General features: G+C 41.1%; 1 protein-coding gene and 4 non-coding genes across 5 annotated transcripts in view; all 5 read left to right on the top strand.

Moving 5' to 3' along the window:
• Positions 1-24,663, top strand: part of NOP58 (NOP58 ribonucleoprotein) — a 25,672-nt gene extending 1,009 nt beyond the window's left edge. The window contains exons 2-15 of the mRNA XM_026853201.1: positions 3,213-3,331; positions 5,076-5,128; positions 6,975-7,099; positions 8,124-8,260; positions 9,399-9,463; positions 10,765-10,899; positions 11,783-11,928; positions 12,864-12,990; positions 13,653-13,816; positions 14,519-14,653; positions 15,749-15,810; positions 18,345-18,478; positions 23,455-23,576; positions 24,315-24,663. Coding sequence (XP_026709002.1) covers positions 3,213-3,331; positions 5,076-5,128; positions 6,975-7,099; positions 8,124-8,260; positions 9,399-9,463; positions 10,765-10,899; positions 11,783-11,928; positions 12,864-12,990; positions 13,653-13,816; positions 14,519-14,653; positions 15,749-15,810; positions 18,345-18,478; positions 23,455-23,576; positions 24,315-24,371 — 1,581 coding nt within the window. The 3' untranslated portion in view covers positions 24,372-24,663. The remainder of the gene's footprint in view (positions 1-3,212; positions 3,332-5,075; positions 5,129-6,974; positions 7,100-8,123; positions 8,261-9,398; positions 9,464-10,764; positions 10,900-11,782; positions 11,929-12,863; positions 12,991-13,652; positions 13,817-14,518; positions 14,654-15,748; positions 15,811-18,344; positions 18,479-23,454; positions 23,577-24,314) is intronic.
• Positions 5,392-5,480, top strand: LOC113482577. Its single transcript, XR_003398866.1, has one exon. It is a non-coding gene; the product is annotated as a small nucleolar RNA SNORD70 (small nucleolar RNA).
• On the top strand, positions 10,048-10,135 carry LOC113482578. Its single transcript, XR_003398867.1, has one exon. It is a non-coding gene; the product is annotated as a small nucleolar RNA SNORD70 (small nucleolar RNA).
• On the top strand, positions 12,030-12,113 carry LOC113482574. Its single transcript, XR_003398864.1, has one exon. It is a non-coding gene; the product is annotated as a small nucleolar RNA SNORD11B (small nucleolar RNA).
• On the top strand, positions 13,159-13,244 carry LOC113482579. Its single transcript, XR_003398868.1, has one exon. It is a non-coding gene; the product is annotated as a small nucleolar RNA SNORD11 (small nucleolar RNA).
• Positions 24,664-24,944: the final 281 nt, after the last annotated feature.

Raw genomic sequence — 24,944 nt, 5'->3', positions numbered from 1 at the left:
GTCTTGGTGCGGGGGGCGACGGCTGCTGTCCTGCGGTGAAGGGGAAGCGAGGGCTGGGGTGGGCGAGGAGCGCTCCGGGCGTGCGTTGGGCGTGCGGGGTGTAACACGGGCGGCTCTTCGGGGAGTTACTCTGCGCCGCGGCGCCTCTGGCGCGGAGGGGCTGTGTGGGGAGGGAGGCCTCGGGCCAGAGGCGCGGCGAGTGGGCTGCAACTGAGCTCTGATGGCGCTTGGGGGGAGGATGGGGGGCTTCCCCGGTGGTCCTGCGGAGCATCACCCGGGGAGCTTGTTTCCTCCCATCCCTAGGGGGGGTGGATTTGGCAGGAGGGCGTGCACCCGTGGCCGTGCCCCTTCTGGCGTCTCCGGCGGCACCCGGGCTTGAGTATACTGTTTTCTTTTCCTAGCTGTGCTGTCGTGGCTGATGTTCCAACAGAACCTTGTGGATGCGGGAAGGGGGGCGTGGGAGGCAGGCAGCCTGTGCCCAAACGGGTGTGCGGGGTGTACTGGTCCGAGGGCGTTTCCGAAAGCGGGGCTTGTCGTCTGGTGGAGCACACGGGCAGGGCGAGCGTGCTCGCAGGAACAGTGCGTGGTCTGACTTCCCTCGCTCAGCTGAGAACGTGGGCTGGAGGGAACAGACCGCTTCGCGGGCTCTGCCAGCCTCCTGCTGAGGCTCAAAGGCTGCAGTTCCGCTGTGGTTGGAACAAGGCTAAACTAGAGCTGCTATAGTGTCGGGCTTCTCTCTGGCCTGTTCTCTTGCTTGAGTGCTGATGCCTGTACAGTTTCACTAGCTTGTTCGTAGAGTTTGATCATAATGCTTGTATTTCCCCCCCCTCCCAGTTTAGACTTTTTCCAGGTGTAGCTCGTACACAAGTGTAGGTGCAAGGAGCAAGGCGTTGGTTACTTTTGCCCTAGCCTGCTGCAGAACTACAACCATGGTGCTCTACGTTTACTTCCTCTGCTGCCTTTCCTCCTTGTTGGAGTGCAGCCGTGCGGTTCGGACAAGGAGGATTTTGAGATGTAAGACTCGGGGAGAAAACAAGATAGCTTCTGTTCTGTGGTGCCCCCCCAACACTTATAACTTGGGAGCTAACACCTACAGTAGCCTCCCTGAAGGCTCACTGCTTGTTCACCCTAGCTAGTATCCTGCACCTTCCAAGTTACTGGAAAAAAAAAAAAGTAGGCTTAAACCTCTTCTTCAGTGAGCCAAGGCCTTTTAACCTTTTACAGGTGCCAGGAGGAACTGAAAATAACCCATATTTTAATTTCTGAAGGTAAGGTAGACATAAAGCAAAGGCAGGAAAAGGGGCTTAAAGAGAAATGAAGAAGTCTCGCTGCAGAAGTGCTGTAGCTGTGTAGCTGGGGCGAGGGATCTGGCTGTGATGTGTGTGCAAAGCGGCTAGAGGGCACCAGCCACCAAGGAGCGGTGTTGAAAGGCAGGCTCTTGAACACCCGCTCCCGGGGAAACAGCGGCCTGCAAATGATGTCTGGGCTGGATTGGGAGAGAGGAGAAAGCTGTCTGCTGGAACTGAGGAGAAATAATATTTTATTAAAACCCATGTTTTGAGGCAAGCTTTGGTTTTCCATGCTGATTCTGTTTGCAGCTGCCAAGGCCAGATACAGTGAGCCCCAGCGCACATCCTCAGGGCAAGGCTCTAAATCATGTACCTTTCCTTTCCTGGACATGATAGCTGTACGGCTGCAAACTTGTGTCGTTGTTACACTTGTGTGTTCATTCTGTATCAAAAACATTCTCTACAGAGTTTAACTTTTGTTTTAAAGCAGTCCCTAAAGATTGTCACTGCTGGGTTTTTGGAGAGGGTTGGTTAGTTGTTTGGGTTTTGGTGGTGTGGGTTTTTATTACTTTAGGGTTGGACAGAATTTGTGCATCTGAGCTTTGGGAGACATTCATGGTCACCCACTTCCCTTTTCAGCAATGCCCACAGATGTCCATTGCCAGCATAACTGTGCTCTGCCTTTATGCTTTGGTGATCAAGAACTGTTGTCCTCTGCAAGCTGTGTAGCTCTCTTGTAGATGTTGCTCACATCAGAGGAGCAAACAGTCTAAATAGTAAGCGAACAGGGCATAGCCATGTTCTAGATCTTGGGATATGTTTTCTCATGAGTCCTACTGTTGTGCATGACACAAAATATACATAGCCATGTAATTTCTGTATACTACCAACCTTGATTTAGAAGCTTCTGTGTGTTTGTTTTTCTCTATATGCCCATGTCTGTTTACAGAGGCTGAAAATTCTGTAGGCCTTGGGGTAGGAAAGTTGAATTGGAGGAAAGAATCAGCAGGTTGTGTAAAGGAAGAGTTGCTCTGAGGGTTTTCTGTGCCTCAGAGTCCTGTGGGAAATGAGTTACTGTGTTGCTGTGTTACTAATTGAGTTAAAAAAAGACAGCCTCCTTTGACAGGGGTTTGAAAATCTGCAAGGGAGCAAAATCTCATAATCCCAGGAACAATTTCTGCACTGCACTGAGTCAAATTGCATTTCTGTTGTGGGGACAAAACCATGAGACTTGAGTGAAGTGTAAAGACTGTACTGTTCCCCTGAGCACTCTGCTAGGATTTTTCAGTACAGACTATTTTGTTAAACGTGTGTAGGCTCTAGGGGTGTACTTTGTTAATCTTATGCTGTTTAAAAACTGAGGAGGATCCCCTTTGTACAGAGATGGGATTAAGCTATTGCTGCCTCTTAGGTAATTCTTGGTTCAGTTGACTACCAAGCTGTGGTGAAAAGTCTTCTTTACAGAGATGTTCTTTTTCTTCCTTGGGCTAGTTTAGATTAATGAAAATAACTTGTGGGATCACTCCTTCCTGTTAGGCATCCTAGACATGTTTGTACTTTCCCAAAGCAGTGGCAGGCATGGTTTTTGGGTCACTGGGGTTATGAATGAGTCCTGTAGAGGAGGTGGAGCAAGCCCAATTTTGATAAACAAGGATAGGGTTTTGCTTTAATGTGCAGGTTCACAAGGACCCAGCCATTACTGAGGAACTTCGGTAATTCAGTTGAAAGTAGGAACACTAATATTTTGTGTTTATTAGTAGGATAAAGCTGCTGAGAGAGCATGATGAAACTGAAGATTACCAAAATTGAGTTTGTTGACTTGATCAGTATTAACTTCCAGTGGTTATATACACTGTAAATCTGCTTCAGGTCTCCTCTGCTGAATGCAGGGTTGAAGGTTGCTCAAGAGTGCTTTAAATATAGTTGTGTGTTGTGGTTTTTTTTCTGAGAGACCTTCTCTTTCAGGTTCTGAATGAGAAAAAGCTCCAAGAAGTTGACAGTTTGTGGAAAGAATTTGAAACTCCTGAAAAAGCAAACAAAATGTAAGTGTCTTTTTGTGGGGATAGCAGCCTGGCTTTTGGAAGGATATTACTGCCAGTAGTTATGCACACTTGATGTTCAGAAAAGAGTATTGGTTTTAGTTTTCAGTATTGTAAAACCTAAAAGCAGTGAACAATGATAATGAAGTTAGATACTCAGAGAAACTTGAAATGGAATATCAAAGTGAAAGAAATTACTTTTTTCCCTTGCAACGTAATTAAGCTGCAGAAGTCATTACCATGTGTCACCGAAGCAAAAAATTGAACAATTTTTTAAGGAGATCTGGATGCTTTGACAAGAACATCCAAGTTTGTAATGCTGGAACTGGTTCAAATGACAGATTTTTGTGCTCACAGGAATTTTTTTTAAAAAAAAAACCCAAGCAGTTTTAATCCAGTTGAAACTAATAGCATGTGAATCACTGTGAATTGAGAGTTGCTGTTGTTACCTGTGCCATTAACGAGTGTTAGCATCACTGCATAGTTGCACAGGGACTGAAGTGTCCACTGACTAAGCTGGCCTTTCTAGCAAATTGTCCTAAAGCTGTGGACAACAGTGGATTCCTTCCAAGTCTGCCTAGGGTGTTTTAAGATTACTAACTAGCTTTGGTTATAACATATCCTGACCAAGCTATACCTCGAGATTTGGATTTGTCTTGCTCTGCAACAGTATTTGGAGGAGAGGCTGGAATATCCCACCTCTGCCTGTTTGTAGTGTTGTTAATCTTGTCTTGGAAACATAATCTTGGCCGCTTGCAAGACAGGATGTGGTTCTTACTGGATCTCTACTCTCATCAAAGTGATTCCTATTTCTCCTGCCTTTCTGAAAAGGCATCAGTATAAGCCTGGAGCTTCTGTTGGGCTCTATGATGCTTAACTCAAGCCTTCGGCTTTATCTCTGACCTTGCTTTCTTGGCAGATACTTGACTCACAAAGAACAGTGGTTAATCAGAACTGGATTAGTCAAATGCCTGTCCCTGACAAGGAATTTACTGGATTGAGATCGCTTCTTAACTGTAACTCTAGATACCAACACCACAGACTGTGTGAGGGAGAGAGGGAAACTGGGCCCAAGGATCTGACACAGTGTGGTTAAACACTGTCCATATGATTTTTGGCTCTGGTCAGCAGTTAGGGTGTGGAAGAATTTTCTGCTGTTTCTTTTAAGCTCAGCTCAGAACTTGTATTCTAACATCTAATTATAAGGGAGGACTTGAGGATTCACGGGCAATGAATCAGTTCAGTTTTAAAGTCTTTGAAGATACATTTGGTTGAAAAGCATGTTAAATCTGACTTGTGCAGGCTACGCATTCCACAGAGGCAGAAGCTTCTCTTTTGAAGATGAGTGGGAAGATGCTATCATCAGTCAGTCAGCAGTGACACCTAGTTAATCAGGGTGCAGTGTTGAGATTTAAATGGATGATGTCTGTCTTTAAATATGGACCACAAAACAAAAAGGAGGTTTAGGTTTTCAGATTATGTTGGTCCTAGAAATACTAAATCAAATTTCCTTCTTTTTTTTAACATTTTAAATAAAGTTTGTGGGACCCAGCTGAAAAGTCATATCAGGCTCAAACTTAATCAGCAGATTTTAATGCTCTTCTTTTTGAGGATTTGGATATTGATCTCTGGTCTCTTTCAGTCTCAGGGAGAAGAGGGGAACTATAATAGAGGCAGAAAAAAATAAAGTAGTTCTAGCATCTGTTTTATGTACATTCATTTACACATTTGTATTTTTCTTCTGTAGAGTAAAGCTGAAACACTTTGAAAAATTTCAGGATACGACAGAAGCACTTGCTGGTAAGTGAGTTAACACTATTCTTACAAAAAAAACCCCTTTTCATGCACTCGTTTACTCATTACTTACATCTGTCCCTGTTCTGTTTCTGTTAAGTTTTTTAATTAGAAATTTTTCAAAGTCAGCTGGTTTTGTTGTTTTAGGAGGTCATCCATCCAGTCTGTAGTGCAGTAGAGATGTAATGGTCTAGTTTTTTTCTTACCATTCTTATTTCCCAAACAGCTCACTAATGAGCACCATGTAGAAGGTTTTGACTATGTATATATAGCCTGTTGTCAATGATGGATTCTTGTTGAAGCTGAATATAACTGATTTGAGTCAACATTTCGTCACTACCACTGAGACAACAGACATGTCAGAGTACATCTATTATTACAACTGCACTTGTTTTATGGATGCATATTGTGACTGTTTTTTTTTTCAGCCTAAAAAAATGCTTGTATTCCACTTAAAAGAAATTTGGGAGTTTAAACAAAATGGAAAGCCTTATATTGAGTAATTTTTACTAATTTGACACTTAAATGCTTGATGCTGAGAACTAGTTTGAACAGAAATGATAAAAGATCTAGCTAATTATTCAGAAATGGTGTGACTATTACTGCTGAATTTGCTGTGTGACATCAGCAGGTGAATGTTCCAGGTCACATCTATGACTAAAGAACAGGTCTTTGTATTCTGATGTGGTAGGCATAGCTTATAAAGGAAACTAAGGAAACAAGAATGGAGGCACTACTATCACACAAGATGCAAGTGAAACAACTGAGACTAAAGCTGGTCTATAGTCCTCTCCCTGGCATTTTCTTTGGATTATGTTTGTTTTGTGTAGGTTTGTATTCAGATCATGGTTACTTACGCTGATTTAAAAAAAAATCCACCACCCTAACAGAACAAAACAAACAAAAAACCACCTCAGAACTTCTACTACTTTGCTTCAGGTTAACTTATCTGTGAAATGAGAGATGTTATTCAGACTAATGTCACATTTATTTTGAAGGGAAGACTATGTATGTTTTCTAAGTGGGTTAGAAACTACTGGCCGGCTTGAAAGGTGAAAACTTATCTCTGTTGTAGAAAGTTATAGAGGAAACTCAGCCCAGCACTTAGATTTTACTCTTACATTTCATTAAGGTTCTGAAAATCAAAAATCGCTGGCTTCTACTCTTTACTGTGATGAAGATGTTGCATCAATCACAGAAGTTCAGTGGAGCACAGAGCTGACCTGCAAAGGGAGTTATATAAGTGCCTGCTTAAAACATACTGTGTGGGATTGTAAAGCTTTTACAGATCTATTAATACTTGAGAATGAAGAATGTCCTTTTATAATTCTTCAGTCTACATGCTATATTTAAAAGGTCCGTGTCTGACTGCCCAGTCAGTGCGTTTGGCATCATTCTGTGTTGACCCTTAGGACGTTATCATCATCCTAGGATGCAAATAAGCCGTTATTCACCTTAGCATGTCATGGTTGCTGACTAAGGGACCTGGAAAATGGTTGGTTAATTAAATGGTACACAAAATGTTCCCATATAACGTTGCCTTTTGAAATGTTGCATATCTAAAGCATATGGCATGCTGTTTGTAGACATCCTTAAAATTGACAGAAATAGAAATGAAACCACATGGAGAAAGGAGAGGCAACTGGGAGAAAGGTTTTTGATTTAGACCTCCAAAGGAACAAGTACATAATTTTCTAGTTTCAATTTTAACCACTGCATGATGAAGTAGTATTGCAGCTCAGACTAGAGCTACTGTGGGCAGTTAAAATAAAAATACCAAGTTAGGAGTACTATTTTTGAGGGTTTTAGAAGGAGAAAGAAACTGCATCTTTGGTCTTTTCATTTTTTACAGCATCCACAGCTCTTGTAGAAGGCAAGCTCAGCAAGAACTTGAAGAAAATTCTGAAGAAGATAGTGGCAAAAGATGCCCATGAACAGTTAGCTGTAGCAGATGCCAAACTTGGAGGTGTCATAAAGGTGATAACTGATTTTGCCACTATCCTTTTGTCTCATGCTACTAAATCTTATAGTCAGGTTCCAGAGATTTTGCAATTATTAGCGATGGATTATGCTGCCAGTGTTGTGTTTGCAGTATGGAAGATATCTAACCCTGTGATCAAATGTGTGCTGCATGTGTTCTGGGAAGATGTCATCTTGAGTACACAAGTGAATGATGTGGTAGAAGTACACTGAGATGTTCAGGTTTGCTTGATTTCTCTCTTAAATATTGGTTAGCAACCCAGCAGAATAAAAAATTATTTTCCCTAATGATTCCATCCAGAAAAAGAAGTGGGGAGGAACCAGACAAAAAAACCCAGCCAGTCAGATACACTTATTCCTCACTAACAGATGCAGCAATAGTGGGGTTAATATTTACTGTCTTTTTGGAGGCTTGCATCATTCTACCTTCCTCAGACCACAAGCAGTTGTGCACATCCTTTGGTTTTTGACTACCAGAGGAAGGAAGCAGTACAATAGAGGTGGACTGCTTTCTCCAGTGTCTCCTAGGTGTCAAAATACCAGGTTCCCATCTCGTGTCTGAATGCTGACTCTTCCATTGATTTTTTTATTTTGACTACCTTCTCATGTCTTAGACTGGTAGACTGCAAAATGAGGAGTAAGTGTTAAAGTGAACAATACCAAAGACTCTGAACTAATTATTCAGTTTTGTTCCTTGAAAAAGACCTGAAGTCCCAACCCTCTACCTCTGAATTTCTTCTCTGTGGCCAAACTGTTTCTAGTAAACTGCAAAATCTTGAATCTTCGGTTCCAGTGTCTACATAGGAGACTGAGCATTAATCATAAATCTCCTCTTCAAACTGGAACTGTTACTATGTGGAGAACTGGGGGTGTTGCTACCTTGAGCATCAAAGATGGCTGAAACTGTTGTGTGATCACAGGATTGCAGCAGCAAAACTGAGTATAATGAGATAAGGAAGAAGGGCCTTAGAGGAATGTCATTGTCATGCCTGACTTTGGACCACTGATTTCTGTTCTGCAGGACAAGCTGAATTTGAGCTGTATACACAGCCCAATGGTTACAGAGCTGATGAGGGGAATTCGCTCACAGATTGAAGGGCTTATTACAGGCCTCCCTTCTCGAGAGATGGCAGCTATGTGCCTGGGTCTGGCGCACAGGTGAGTTCCTAGAACAGCTCTATTTCATCCCATGTCTGCTCCACTCCTGCATCCTTGGCTGCGCTGTGTTACTTGAAGTGTCTCTCAGTATGTGACATGGTGTTGTACTCTATAAGTCGAGACACAATTGTACGTGAAATCTTGTTTTATAAAGGAAGGGCTTTACAGTTTGCACCCACCATTGATAGCTTTCCTTTGCATATTATGTACTTTAGGATTTAGTTTGAAATGTCTCTGTAGCAGTCAAATGGGTCATTTACAACTCCACTGCCACTGAGAGACAAGGTGAAGACCATGGTTTGCTGATTTATACCAGAATAGATGCCCATATAATACATAATGTAAATGTTAAAGCAGAGTTGTCTTCAAACCTTGCTATCACCACCTATGAGGTTTAGTGAAGCAGTAGTTAAATGGAAAGTTGTTGGATCAGCATGGGGTCAAGCATTCTTTTAATCTGTATTCTGACATGAGCTTGTCCTGTCCTGTCTGTGAGCTATTGGCAAGTTTGAGAACTGCTTTGCTGTAGCTAATTCCTGAAAAATAGATGCATGTTTCCTTAGAAAATGATCATTAATATTGAAAAAGGACTTGAAGATGCAATTCCTCATTGATAATCGAGTGTGTTTTACTGTAGCATACTGAGAAATTTTAAACATTCATTAAAGCCAGATGGTAATGGGCTTTCTCAGACAGTGAGAATCTGTTCCAGGAAGTTTATTCTGTTGCTTCACATTAACGTTGCTGATATTTGCTGCTGGGTAGGTACAGTTTTGTGGATTACTTCCAGCTGCTGCAGAACTGGAAGTGCTGTTAACAAATACTCTTTTGTGGGGAACCATGCAGAAAGAAACCAACAGCCCATTTCCTGCCACAGCACTCATGTGCAGTCTGTTGCGCATGGTACAGATAGTCTTAACTTTCCCTTTCACCCTGATCACAGGGTATGTTCATGTTCAGAGCTGTTGTGAAATTTGTGTCAGTGTGGCTTCTGTCCACAGCTGAGAGCGGTCAGGGGCATGAAACTGAGCAGGTATGATTGAATGTATGGACAGCTATATTCGTGTAAAACAGGAACAGATGGATCATACTCTGCAGCAGGACGTCAGATGCTGATGAAACTATTTTTTCTCCTCAGCCTTTCCCGATACAAGTTGAAATTCAGCCCAGACAAAGTAGATACCATGATTATCCAGGCAATTTGTAAGTATATTTAGAGCTTAAATTATTAATGGATTTGACTTAGGATAGCTGACTTCTTTATGTTAGTTACAGAAAAGTATTGCTGTCAATTTCCTCCTAGCACATTTCAGTAAATTGGGCACTGGTGTTCAGCTAGTCATAAAGTGTGTTTTCTTAATAGGATTTTCCACAAGCAGGAACATTTTTAGGGAGATACAATAAACTGGTGTCCGCTTTCTCTCAGCATAGAGATCAGCTGGAGTACAGGCAGTGTTAGCTCAGTCCTCTGAGGACCTCACTTGCCAACATGCCTCCACTCTGGGTAGTGTTGGGAGAATGGGCCCCACAGCACAGAATTTTCTGACCTTTCATTTTGATAGCCTTGCATAGAGGGCAATGTAGGAATAGACTCTTATGTTAGGTATGTAAAACCCACTGCAGTGTCTAATGCTACATTTCATCTCCTTGTTTAATGGAAAACAGACTGAAATTGTAAAAGCAGATAGGAAAGCCCATTCCTCATTTTTCCTTGAAGACATCCGCATAATAATTGGCATGCTTGCTGTGAGGCAGTGGTGAGGAATCCTATTTGGAATATTAATTCCCAGACTGTTGTCAATGATGAAACATAGTTAAGATGAAATTAATGATTTAATTCAGTTCCTTCGTCACTACCACTGAGATGACAGATGGGAATGTTGGTATTGCATTAGTGGGAAATATTTTAGCCTCAGGGCTCTGTAGCAATATATGCTGTGGGTGTTATATTCTTATGTTGTAAATCCAATTATTGGTTGTATCTGGTAAATGGTGAGCCTGTTGGATTTGTTGCGTTGACTTATATTATAAAGACAACTAAAGGGCGTAATACAATCTTTTAAATCAAGTAATTGAATACAAAATCAGTTTCTCACCTTTAAAACATTTTTCCTTAAAGTTTTATTAGATGGTTAAGCTTTACATCAATCTTGTGTATAACACTTTGGCTGACTGAGAGGAAGAGTAACTGGCTGTTGCTCCCCTTCCAGGGTAATGTGCTCTGCAGCTGTTAAAAGAGTCTGTCCAAAACAGTTCCAGGGATGAAACTTTCAGGCCGCGCTCACAGGAAGTCTTACTACTTCTGTAATACGGTGCTTGGGGTTATGTGATTATCTGAAAAGTAAAGACTTCTAATGTACTGCAGCTTATGTTTCATTCCAGTCTTTATGGGATAAAATAACTTCAGTTTATCTCCTGTGCCATTACTTAAATTTGTTGATTTGAAAGTTTTCTATTTTTAGATTACCTTTTTAGAAAAAGTAGTCCATTCTTCTTTCTCTTAGCACTTCTTGATGACTTGGACAAAGAACTGAATAACTACATCATGCGCTGTAGGGAATGGTATGGCTGGCACTTCCCCGAACTGGGCAAAATCATCACAGATAACCTAACGTATTGTAAATGTGTACGGAAAGTTGGTGAGTAATAAGGAGGCATGAGCCTGGAGAGCGTTGCATGTTAGCGTGCAGTGCATTAATGGCACTGATTTGTAGACCAGCAGCTCACTCATCCAGCTACTCGTGACCCTGATTACAATTCTGCCTTCAGCAGCAGTGTAAATAGGGCCCGTAGAAAAGTAGTGTATGCTTGTATCTGCATGTTGATGCAATTTACCATTTTGCAGCTTAAGACAAAGCTAATACCGTATCACCAGTGAGGTCTTCATAGACCACCAGTGTATCTTCTTAGAATTACAGTTAGTCAGCAGACCAGTTTGGAAACTAGCTGCCAAAAACTGATATAAAGGGAGTTGCTGCCTATTTGCGGGTGTTCTTGGAGACCACAACTGCTATAATTCTAAGAGCAGAAAGAATGACTGCTATAATATTTTGGACACTTGCCTCACCTGTTAGGCATGTGCTTTGTATTGATGATTTTTTTTTTTAATAATTAAGTTTGCAGTCCAGAGAGGGACTTGTAATTTATAGGGAGCTTTTTTCCCAATTGCAGGAAGAATTATGTAGGTTTGGTTAGTGGTAAATGGCTGCTTGCTTCCTGGAATTCTTCCTTTGTAATCTTGTGACTGAAAATTTTGCAACAAGCAGCTACTGAAAAGGTAAAGTATGCAGCATTACAGAATAAGGTCTTTTTTTTCCTAGTTTCCAATGTATTATTTCCAACCATTCTCAGATAGTATAAACATAAAGTCAGAACACTGACATGTATTTGGGGAGTTTGGAATAGGATAAGGTCAGACGACTCGCTGTTGTTATTTTGGCCTTTCATCTTCATTTGTTTCTATGCTTTTTTATTAGTTCATCTCACCCCCAGCACAAACTTGCTTTCTTCTGTCCCTCACAGGAGACAGAAGCAATTTTGCTGCCTCTGATGTTTCTGACATTCTACCGGAGGAGATAGAAGAGGATGTGAAGGCTGCTGCTGAGATTTCCATGGGGACAGAGGTATCAGAAGAAGATATAAACAACATAATCCACCTCTGTGATCAGGTATGTACCCGTGGATGAATGGCAATAGGAACTCTACTTTAGCCATATCAGAGCCTCTTCTACGAAGGAGAGGTTTTCCCAGGGCATTGCGAACACACTTGTGATGGCAGTGATGATTCCTGTATTGTTGCTTTCCTGATGTACAGACATGAGGGTGCACAGTCACTACCTCATCTGAGCCATCTCAGACTGTTGATGTCTGTCTGCACAGTCTTCTAAAAGTGGCAGTCTTAGTTCTGGGGGGAGTTTTGACATCATTGTGCTTTTAAGTCTTTGAGACAATGGTACTGTATAGCCTCTTTAATCTGATACTTTTGAAGCTAGGTGATAAACTCTGGGTTAAAAGTGGAGCACTGAGGCCCCAAAAGAGTTAGGACCCTGCTTTCATCTGTGTTGTATGTGAACTCCCTCTGACTTTATGGTGCCAGTTGGATCCCTTTGTGACTTTACCAGGGAGTGGCAGGCTTAGGAGTTCCTGTTCTTGGTCTAGACCAGGCTGCTTTTTTTATGTGCTTTCTAATTGTGTGTATTTGTTTGGAACAAGTAAAGAGCATTTATCCTATTTGAAAAGAATGGTGGCAAAGATTTATATGAAAACTGAATGTTCCAGGGTTTTGTCCTAGAGAAAATGTCCTTACTAAGTATTTTTGTTCTGCTTCGCTGTCTTTGGTATGTTGTCAACTCTTATCAGGAGCTTTGCTGAAAAAGTAAGTTGCATAAGGGAATAAGCAATACAGATCTAATGTACTTCGTGGCTGGAGCTCTGCTCTGGGAATATGCCCTATATAAAGCTTTCTGTAACTCTGGCTCTTGGTGGTCTGCATTTTGCACTTTGTTAGTCGTATCTGTTAGAATTCTCAGCACTTCCTTATTTCAATGTACTTAGCTCTTAATATTTGTCTGTCAGCTAATACTGATTCCAAACTCTGTGCCAGGTAATTGAAATCTCTGAGTATCGGACGCAGCTGTATGACTACCTGAAGAACAGAATGATGGCCATTGCTCCTAATCTCACCGTCATGGTGGGTGAACTGGTTGGAGCAAGGCTCATTGCTCATGCAGGTGGGTTACACTGCGTAGTGTAAATAAAGCTTAGATGACTTCATCAGAGGCTTTCTCTGAGGAGCTGGTTAGCTAAAAGCATTATGCAAGGCCCTGATGAACATCTCATGGTAAAGAGGGGGAAGGTAGCTCTTGAGGAATCTTGAGAATACTGGCATGAGCTTAGTAGTAGTCTGTGATGATGTAATTCTCTGTTGGCCTGAATTCTTTTTGGAATATGAGGGCAACTTAAGTCACTACCTCTTCTGAGACACTTACTGAGCCTCCTGCTGATGGTCCAGTCACTTTGAGGTAAAATGCTGACAAACTGACGTTAGGCTTTTATAGTCTGACTGGTTTAAGGTAGCAGCCTTACTTCAGTTATCTATGCTGCAGTTTTGTGATGACACATTCTTCCTGCCAGACTTTGTCAGGAGTAGGCATTGCTCCAGTGGAATATGTTTTATTGAGTCAGCCTTCTTTCCTGTTGCTGAAATCAAACCAAGACAGTTAGTTGAAGCATGGAAGACTGAAATGGCTTATCTGTCCTTCAGAACATGAAGCAGCTCTCATAGAAATAGATGGTTCTGAGCTTCCTACTTTTGAATAGCGTAGGAATCTATCCTTCTGCTTCTCTAGCTGTTCCTCTGACAAATTACTATTGCTGTGTCACCTCCTTCTAGGTTCCCTCTTAAATCTGGCAAAACATCCAGCCTCAACAGTTCAGTTACTGGGTGCTGAGAAGGCACTCTTCAGAGCACTGAAGACTAAACGAGATACACCTAAATTTGGCCTTATCTATCATGCTTCACTAGTGGGACAAACCAATACCAAAAACAAAGGAAAGGTGAGTTGCAGAACTGTTTACCAGCTTGGCTTTCCAGAGCATGAATATCTGTGCATGAGATAGCTTGAGCTTCACAGTGAGACTCTTTCTGTAGCTTGCTCTTTACTGTATTGCTTTGTGGTTATGTGGAACATGCCACTGTCCCACAGATCTTTGGATGTCATTCATTCCTGTTTGAAAAAGTGAATAGGATTGTCCATTCAATGCATTTGAGTAATAACAGATGATGTAACTGTATTTCTCAAGGGGTATGTTACTACTTTCTTTCACATGACAGTAAAGAAGCTGTTACAGGCTTTAGTCTTGCTTGAAAATCAGACTCTTGTGCTAAAGCTAGTAACTTCTGTGGCTTGCTTTTAAAGAGCTTAGGCTTTTCTAATGCAGGGGCATGAATATGTGTTTGAATTGTGGAGAAAGCTCTTCAGCCAGAAATGATGCATTAAACTAACCTGGTCTGAATGTTGGGGTAGAGTGGGATGACTAACTTGCTGTCTCGGATATTTCCCTCTATTTATCAAGAAAATAAGGCGTTACATTAACAGTATTTCAGTGCTGAAAGAATGATGTACTAATTGGGTTTTGGCCTAAACACTGCTAGTAAATGATTACTTTGTTCTTTTGTTTGTGGGTATGGTTTCCAGATCAGAGTGAATCATTGCCTTATGTTGTCTTAGCATTTAATATTCTTTTTGTCTTTTCCAGATTTCTCGAATGCTGGCAGCTAAGACTGCCTTGACTATTCGATATGATGCCCTTGGAGAGAATACCAATGCCGAAATGGGAGCTGAGAACAGACTAAAAGTAGAGACGAGACTGAGGCTTTTGGAAGAGAGAGGGGTAAGTCTAGCAGAGGGCTGCGTGGAGCTGACGTGCTTGTTTATGGTATAATTTTTGAAGCGCTGCTTTCTGAATCTTTCCCCTTCACTCAGTTGTGTGATTTAGTGTTGCTCTTACTCTGTAGTTTCTCCTAGCCTTGTCTGGAGCAGTACCGTTTGTGAGCTGGCTGCATCCAATTTTACATCAGTTTTTCTTGTTGACATACCTGTCTTCATTTACATTATACTGAAAAATCTTGATTCTGAACAAGATGAATAAGATCATGCCTTTACATTCTACTACATTTTTTATTAACTACAAAAATAGGCTTATTACTTCATAGCTTCTTTTTCTCCACCTCAGAAGAAAGTGCATTTGGATTTTCTACAACCCCCTGCACCCCCACCATTTTCCACCGTGGTTGCCCAAAATCTGAACTCTGGTGATGCTTAGTCTTAAGGAACTTTCTCTGTAGGTAAAGCAAGATGTTATTCTGCAAATTGCTGCATTCCTCTCCAATCATCTAATGCGTATTCTGCCTCTCTATACCTGTGTTTCACCTGTTGCCATTAGCACAGCATGCTGGGAGAGTGTAGGGTTCACTTTCCTTTTTTAGATGACATGTCTGCTACATGTCATCTTGTAAATGATGAGTAAATTCTGCCTCCCAAGATAGATCTGATACTAATGCTGTAGTACTGGCGTTGCTAGAACCAAAAAGAAAAATCCCGAAAAACCTGCCTGCTCCTCCTTGAACACTTAATGGGAGGTGATACTTCCCATCGAAATAAAGGCAAGGGAGAAATGTTAATACCAAAACACAAACTGATCATCTGACAAGTACAAATTTAATTCAAATACAGTTTGGTGCCTGTATTGTGGTTTTAAGGTTGGTTTTATGCCAGGCATAGTGATACCTGCCCTGACATGCAGTTGTTCTTACCTCCCTGTCACTATTCTACTTCCAGGTGTAAGGCTCATACAGGTACACAAGAACCTGACCAATAATATGTGTATCTTTCCATTTTTAATTGCTTTCAAGAGCTGTAGAACTTGTGTTGTGAATTGTTTACGTTATGAGTAATTTGTTTTTTCATTTCTAAATTTTTCTTGTAGATAAGAAGAATAAGTGGCACTGGAAAAGCCTTGGCCAGGACAGACAAGTATCAAAACAAGAGGTAGAGAGTTTTTCCTTTCAGCTTGGCTGAGTATAAATAACTCTTGATGTTCTTATTTCTGAGAAGCTTTTTGGTTGTAGGCTGAGTTGACTTAAGATCCAGAAAACATTTTCAGTGCTTTTAAACACTGATGGCAAGTCCCATTACTAATGGGAATTCCCATTTTCCCACACTTTACCGTTGTGGTAAAGCCAGTGAACTGGAGAAACAGTCCTGATTTTCTAATAGTAAATTACTGACATCATCAGATAACATGTATATTTAGATGCTATCAGCATCAGCCCAAAAGGCTGGATAGTTTGGGGAGTTAATATATAGCAGCTTTGTTTAATGCAAGTCTGAATAGATTAAACTTGAGAAAATCAGAGTTTAAATTAATTTCTTTGACATGGAAGCTGTCCTAGAGACCTACTTAGTTGTTTTATTCTTACAAAAGAAAAAAACCCCACAACATCTGTTTTGAGCAAAGCTGCATTTCTTTGTTTAGGTCTCATACATAATTAGTATGTATCTTAGGCGGTGGATGGGGTCTGTACTCTGGACATTGTTAGAGCAGTTCTGTTGTGTGAAGTGACACTAAGCTGTACTGGGACAGCTGAACATCTAAGGATTTGTACACATTATTAGGCTGAGCTGTGACATCTGGATTTTCTGCTTAATTTGGTTGCAGTCATCTTGCTTGGCTTAGCCTGCTTATTTTGCTGAACCTTTGGTGTAGAAAAGGCAAGTGTTCAGCAAAACCAGGGCTGGATGCTAGTTCTGTGAGGAAAAAATAGCACTGTTGCACCCATCTGCAGTCCCCAAACATCTCTCTCGAGCCTAGCTGTAACTTTCATTTCCATATGCTAGGCATTTCAAAATGTAGTGATGGCTCTGATTTCTGGATCTGCTTTTGAAAAGTGTCAGTAAATGAAGCATCAGGGTGTGTAAGGAAGCAGTAGCTTAGAGAGGAGGGTGTCGAGGAGATGACATACATGCTGGGTTTTGACCTCTTGAAATGATGAGTCATGAATTCCTGCCAGGACATGTTTCTACTGTTAGACATGCTTTGCAAACATGTCTAGTCTTGGGGGAGAGACTGAAGATAGTTCCTGGCTGTTTGGCTTAGTCTGGTTGTCTAAAAGGGAGACTCAGTCCCTGTCAAATTGTTCTTGTAGTGCAAAAATGGCAGTACTGCTGCTTTATGGAGATTGATTGAAGGGCTGAACTAGTGTTTTAAGGAGATTGGCAAGAATCTCCGAGTCTTGCATGGAGCTATGGTTCCTGTATGAATTAGCTACATCAAAGTAATGTTTCTGAAAAAGATTGCAAGGCAGCTTTTAGAGGTAAGGCTCAAGTGAATAATTTGCTTTCCAAATGAATGTATGTTTTCCAAAAAAAGGTGTGAGAGAGTGTGTCACCTATCTTTGGCATATTTATTTGCTGATTTTTTAAAAAATTTTATTTTATTAACAGCAGTATTTTTGTCAAGGATAAGGAAGCCAGTGAGCTCTTGCCTGGGTTTAACTGCATCAGAGTCCACTGTTTGCAAAAGGCTGCATAACTTATTTCTGTAAAGTAGTATGCAGTGTTAATACCCATAAGAATAATTTCTGATGCCTAGAGGATATATTGATGGTACTGTCTGCTAGCATTACCACGTGCTTCCCAATCCAGTCACTAGCCTCAGTTGCTTTTGTAAGCTCTGTAGGATAGCTACTTGAGATTCCTACTTTAGAGAAGTTCAGGTGCTCAGTTTGTGGTTGCGGGGAATAGCTTAGGCTTACTCTTTTAAAACTCCTTTCTCCTTCCGTAGGAATTCTGTTCTGCATGAGTAAGAAAAAAAAATGCTTCATTGCTATTAGATGATTCAATTGCTCCTGAAGAGGTCTTAAAGAGCACTGGGTTTCAGGATGGCTGGTTCTCTGCAGCCTGTGGAGGAGTTTGGGATTAAACAAAGGCACATGCATTGTTTGAGAAGAGGCTGTTTCAGAGACAGATTATGTATTTGAATGTCCCGTAAAGTAAGTGGTAAAGTTATGAGCCATAGCATTACCCTGCTTTGTGAGTTGTGCCCTGTGAATGTAATGGTGTAGTGGCAGCACAAAAACCACAAAGCTACTTCTAATCCTCTGTGTATATATATATATTACCCTTAGGGTATGTTTATATGGATTTAGCAAATTGTGTGGACCTATGTGCTTTAGACCATTCAGCTATGCTAAAAAGTCATTCAGCAGCAGAGAGATCAATCTAACGCTCTGTAGAGCCTTGAACAGATACAAACCAGAACCAAATTCTTACATAACTAGGGTGTTCTGTTCAGATCAGACAGTTGTACTTCATGGGGTATCTCCTGTAGTCGTGATTACTGATGAACCATTTATGCATTGGAGAAAGGGCGTCACTACCTGCAGATGCTTTGTTAGCTAAACAAGGTTGACTTGCAGATATTCTTGAGAGGTTGTCTTGGAAAGTATGTTCAGCTGCAGGATCTTATCTGGGGGCTAGCTTTTCTTTTTGTTACTTAAGCTGACTTGTTTTCTTCATTACAGTGAAGTAAAAATATTTGACCCATCTGGTGACTCTACGCTTCCTGCTGTTTCAAAGAAACGCAAAATTCAGGAGGTGGAAGAACAAGACACAGAGGTTCCTGTGAAAGCAAAAAAGTTCAAAGCAGAGATGAAAGGTTAGTTGCTGCATCTGTGCTGCTGGCATGTCATTGTGTGCATCATGCAGTGGGGCTTAACATTTATAGCCAGCCACAATATCTGGTTATTCTCCTTGGGTATGACGGTGTATTTAAAAGAAATTAATAATCCTTTATGGACTGACATCAGACTAAAGTCAACTTACTTCAAATATCTGCTTTTAAACAGTTGTAAGCATATAAGAACATTTAAAAACAAAACTCTGCTCGTATTCTTCTTGCAGAATTTCTTGCTCAGCAGGTTCGTGTTTAGTGGCCTCAGTAACTTGAAGACAAAAACTTCTCTGTAAAACCAGAACTTTCCCAGTTTTCTTTAAAGAATAATACTTTATTCTATAGAGAAATGTTTTCTGGCATGCTCCAGCATAAAACATTGTCAGAATTAGATGTGAAATGACACTTGGAAATTTCATTCTTAATTTACATAATATGTGAATAATTGTTATTCTCTGGAGAGCTAAAACTGAACTATGGCCACAGTTCTTTCCTTCTCTGATAAGTTACTCAAGAAAGATTTTGGACTGTGACTTCAAAATAATCTGGTTTTATATTATGATTAATTTTAAGAAACATTCTTTCTCTTGTCTCCAGTGTGCACTTCAGCACCTCAAAATGTCTGGCCTAGTAGTTGCTGTGATAGTGGAATACACAGAGTGTAAGGGGTGGGGTAGGGGGTAGGACTTTAAGTCACTTCTGTGAAACCCCAAGACAGATCTGGGTGTAAGCTACTCCCAAGTTTTGTCAGCTACTTGTGCCTGCAGCAGGTGAGGGCTATCAGAGCCTTCCCTTTCTGCCCTTCTCTGTGCTGTTCTGTTGTAGAGTATCAGAGGGTGGTTATGCTGGTTCTGTACCTCTTTATACTTAGCTGATGCTGAGGTGTGATCTTTCCGGATGCTTGTTGGATCGTGATATCTGTGTATATGGATGGAGCAATTTGCAGGAACCTAAACTTAGCTGGTAATTGAAGTTACACTGGAGGGAGAATCCTTTGTGCTATAAAGCTGAGATCTGTGCCCCAGCTTGTTGTGTTGTACTTATAATGAGACAAGGACACATGAGCACTTGGAGGTTGGAACTTCGCCCATTTGCTTTTTGGAGAACGTGGGTGTTCTCACAGCTACTGGTTTTGATAATCTTTTGAACTAACTTCCATACTGTAGTCTCAGAATTGTTCCCTTAGGGTTCTCTTGCATTATCAAAGCAAGCGTTGACATCTTGCAGGCATGAGCTCCTCACAGGTGAAATATCACATTCATTTCCATCCTGGTCTCCTACAGTATGAGGAGGATATTTTTGTTCATAGATAGATTATACAGTGGTTCATGCTTTCACACACAAACCTTCTTGTGTTTGCTTCATTTACTTTAATGAGCATTGATACCTCCTGGTTTAAGGGTTGGGTAGAGCTTAGCAGGTATCCTTGAGCAGTAGATGGTGTTCAGAATACTTGTGTACTACTGAAATCTGTGCTGTTTGCTTGGGGTTTTTTTAAACTTCCCAAAACATTCAGATGTGGTGCTTTTTCCCAGTTCTTCATATCAGCTGGGCCATTTTATTTGGATACTTGGGCACTAGAACTAACTGTGCCAGTTGCTTCAAACTGTGGAAGAAGTGTTTTCAGAGGGGTTATTTATCTCATACCACCTGTATACAGCACTAACATTTTCAGCCTGTCCTCTTGTACCTGTTAAAATAACACTGCCCCTATGTTTGCAAATTCTTGTATTTGACCACCCAGCAAAGTACATGTATTTCCCTGACACGGACTACACAATCATGATCTTGCTCTTTTCCAGTGTAGTTGATATGACTGCACATTGTGCTAGAGAGGTGGTGGTGGTGGTCTGAGAAGTTTGAGCAGTTCAGTAAGTTCTGTAATAAACAGAAAGGAGGTTCCAATATTAAGATTTATGTTACATGTCCACTATAATATGCCTGAGCCTTTAATTTCTGCTGTGTTTTGATATATTACTCTTTAAGCTTTACCCTGGTCAGAAATTACACATCCAGACATAGTGTTGTGAAAGAAGTCTCTGCCCCCTCCTTCCCCGTGCTGATTGTGCAGCTTCTTTATAAATGGGGGGGGTGCAAAAGCAGTCCAGGAAAAAAGGGAATTCTTCAGCCAGATCAGTTTTGATCCAGTTTGTCTTACAAGAGGCAGGTAAGGGACAGGAATAATCTGGGAAGCTGCCACTGAAAAGAGATTTGTCAAACTATTGCTTTAATATCTGTTGTAAAAGGGGACAATATTTTGAAATGTAATAACCTGAAATGTAAATGTTACTGCAAGATGAGATGTGTGGTGTTTTTTCTCCCCGGTTAGGGTGCATGTATGACAGTACTCTGGAGAGGAACTGCCAGGGGAGTTGGGAGTGAGGCATGACTTTAAACCGCTTCCAACTTTTACACCTAAAAAAGAAGCCAAGTGGAAGGATAGTGCCTGAAACAAGTTACAATCCACTTAAGTTGTCTGTTAAATCCTGTTTTAATGGTGGGGGAAGGGAAATAGGACAGATATTTTTTTTGTCTCTACAGCTGTTGAAGTTGGATGTGGCTAGACAAAATGTATGTCACCAACAAGGCTAGCCAGTGCCCCTAGTCAAGTGTTCATCTTAAATGTAAGCATCAGGATACAGCAGCAGCTAGTCATTTGGAAAGGTCTTTCTTGAAAAGAAAAATATCAAATAAATGGAATGGACCCTGCAAGACACAAAGCCTTAAGTGACAGCAACATCATGACATGGCATATTTATTGATAGGCAATGTGACTTGACTCTGTACATGCAGAGCATCATGTGGAAGAGGGAGGGTACATCTGGTGTGTAAAAGCTTGTAGCAAACTGGTGGAAAATGAGTGAATGGAACTACTGCTGGTGATCTCCAGCACTGCATAGGGCCATCAATCAAACTGCTCTTCCAGGTGCTTCTGTGGCTGGGTGCCTGATAGTAAGAGCTGTTGGCTTTCTTGTCAGCTGCAGTGTTTCACAAAGAAACCCCACTGGGCTTGAGTGACTTAGAAGTCTTCTGCCCAGAGGGAAAAGACCAGCACCCCTGTAGCTTTTATATTCATTCTGCCTAGGTACAAGTACCTAGTCTTGTGTGAGCTTTGCTAGAAAGCAGTGACTGAAGTCTTCAGGAAGGCGTCTGCTGCCAGCTGTGAGAAGTGACCGTGCCTATGAGTGCACAGTGCATCATCTGCGTTTGTAAATTGTGACAGGTTCCACTGCCTGGTGTGTCACACTTGATGACATGTAGGGTAATAACAAGAAGTTATTTTTCCAAGGTTACTGCCCAACATTTTGCTTGAAAAAGCATAGTTTACCAATCCAGATGAGTGAAAATGTGTTGCAGAGCAGAATATGATGCATATGCTCCTGTTATGCTGTATGGCTTTAATGTAGTTTATGCTTACTTTTCCAGCTACTTCTTATTTCCCTGTGTCATTCATAGGGAGGTGAGGATACCAATTCTTACACGTGTTTTGAGTGCCTTATGCTTGCACACTGTTCACTGTGAATGATGTGTATGTCAGAATCCATTTACAGTTATATTTACCAGTGCCTTTATCTGGAATACTTTGCTGTTTTGCTTCTGGCATTTTTTTAATGTCAGGAAACTGCTTGTGTTAGCTGGCTGTATTTTTCTGTAGACGTGTCTAGAAATTTTTTACCCTGAAGCCAGTTTTTTTTGTCTGAAGTTTGAGGCAAAGATTGGAGTGTATTTTTTGACTCATATATAGTCTTTCTGCTGCTTTGAGGAACTAAACTTGTGACGAAGTACAATCGAGATGATAGGAGGTTGTGTGTTTTGAGTTTTTTATAATTGCACTAGTTTTGTTTCTGTTTTGTAAGTGGCGAGAGTGCTTCAAAATGAAATTGATTGATTTTTTGGGGAGTACAGTGAGAAAATTAACTCTTGAATCAAACCTTCAGTAGCAGCACCACTGGTTTTAGAATCTTAGTTTTGTAGCTTCTGAAGGACAGCGGTTGCTACGTCATGAACTTACTCATGAGTACTGTGTACTGAGAAACTTGGTATCCAGCACTGACTCAGCTGTGCAAATAAATTTAACTTGGGTATGCTCCAGTAACAGCCTAGCTACTGCATAGGCTGTCAGATTGGTAATGATTTCTGCTTGGTGTCTTTTACCTAGAGATTCTGAAGACTATGGTATGTATTCTAGAAAATGAGTGGTAAATCATAGTGCCTTTACCACTGTGATTAGATAGTCCAGCTGTTGGTGAATAGTTCTAAAAAAATAAATACAAGAGGGCATTAGTAAATCTTTCCTTGGGTTAACATTCCTCTCAGCTTATATAAATAATTCAATTCCTGTCTTGCAGGACAGGAAAGTGTTTCTGCTTTTGCATTAAATGCTCTACATTAGCTCAGCATTAAGAGATCTTTGTGCTTGCCAGTCTAAACAGTAAAGAAAACAGGTCTGCTTATTAGCAAATTCCAGCATCAAGATGGGGAAATCGATTGTGAACAAGCTACTGCTGGCTGAATGCAATTCTCATGTGAGTTTTAGAGTTCTTCCACTGCTCTTGTGATGGTGGTGAAAATATTTGCCCAACTGTGGACAGTCTCTCTTCAGAAACAGTACTTGAAGGTAATCTGGCAGACAGATTAAAACAGGCAATCTTGTTTTAAACTTTCAGAGCAGCATATGAGTAGTGTTTGTAACAGGGGATGGGAATAGTATGTGTCTACATGTTGTCACTTGTGTCTCAGGTAGTTGTGTATTTTGATTACAGCAGGGAGTAGTCATGCAGGTAAGGGCAAAGTGGAAAGAAAATAGGTGTACAGAGATGTGAAGGGGCAGTGTGGCATTAAGTATTTCATTCTTACTCTCATCATTGCATCCTCTCACATATCATAGAAAGCTTTCCTTTTGCCTTTTACACTCAATAACTGACAACCTGCATTTCATTTTTCTTCCTTCTGTGGTACAGAAGAGACAACTGTAGAAGATGGTGAGCCTGTCAAAAAGAAGAAAAAGAAAAAGGATAAGCAAAAGCGAGCTGAAGAAGAGGAGGTACTGAGTGAGGAACTCCCCACCAGCCCCACAGTTGAGGTGAGACAATTGCACAGCTACCTGATGCTTTATGGGAATGGATTCTCTCCAAAATACAGGGAGTGGAGTGGAAAAAGTGTTCTTATCTGTATAACCCATGTATGCAAGGACTGCTTTAGTCTAGTAACTTTATTTCATGATATACATCACTGCAATGTGCAAGAAACTTTGCGTTACAAAATAAGGTCTGGAAATCTGTGACTAATGTTTCCGTGTACCAGAAGCATGTCCTCTCCTTTCTTCTGCCTACCCCCATCTTTAGTCTTTTCTTTCTACATCATTTTCTAGTGGGAAGGGTGTCCCTTGGTGCTGATCCATAGGCATCTGTTCTAGTGTTTAGGATGTGTAGGGAGCAGAGGCTGTGCCTGCTGATTTGATGTCTTCTAGCAACAGTAGAGTGGATTGGGACCAAACAAAACAAGTTAGTTGCTCAGTTTTGAAATTCTGTTCTTAAGATGGGGTTTAGTCTTCTCCCTGTTGCTCAGTGAAGCTGCCTGACCACAGTGCTGAGCTGTCAGCAGTGTGTCAGACAGCACAGCTCCCCTTGCCCACTGGCCCCACTGTGCTGTAAGCATCGAGCACGTTTAGCAGTAGGGGAAGGTGACATCTCTTGGGCTGTGCTTTGCTGAGAGTACGGCAGCTGCTGTGGTGCTTTGAGTGTGAGCTCTGTTGCCTAGTTACTGTGTTGCTTGCTTTCTCCATTATACTTTGTTCATAGCAACATTTGTTTGTTTGCAGAACACAGAAAAAAAGAAGAAGAAAAAGAAGAAAATGAAAGATGAGGATGAAGACTGATGTGGAGCAGGGGGGGAACATTGGTCCTTGGACAGCTGCTTCAGAGTAGCATGTCTTGACATAATTTCTTTATGCCTCTTTCCAACCTCTTGCTGAAAACTTAACTTCCCTGGATTGCAAGAGGGCAAGGAGATGGATTTGATAGCTGTCTTCTGGCCTGCAACAGGATTCCCCAGTGTCTCTGCTACTTAAGATTGCTGTTTTTTTGCAGTTTCTTTTGTTGAAAAGCTCACAATAGAGCCTCTTTTCATATGCAGCCTCCACTGATAAGGAATAAAAACATTTTTATGGAAATTTTATGCCTCTGTCTTTTAACTTGTTTGCTGGCTTTCCAACCATTATCATAACTGTTTCTAAGATTTATTATTTTAAATGAATTATCAGGAAAAAGGGTTTCTAAATATGTAAACTTTGTGTTGCAGTTTATTTTCTGAAGAATTCAAAGGCTGTAATTTCATAAAATGGATACAAGTATCTCTGAGTAGTATCAAAGATGCATTGAACAGCTGAGGTGTGTTACTGAGTCTGCGCTGTAGTTCTCCTGAGAAAGTGTTTTTTAGTCATCATTCAAAC

Source organism: Athene cunicularia, assembly GCF_003259725.1.
Source record: "Athene cunicularia isolate RWA chromosome 7 unlocalized genomic scaffold, athCun1 chr7_part2, whole genome shotgun sequence".
NCBI lineage: Eukaryota > Metazoa > Chordata > Aves > Strigiformes > Strigidae > Athene > Athene cunicularia.
Note: the sequence above shows the minus strand (reverse complement) of the source record. Positions and strands in the feature narration are given on the sequence as shown.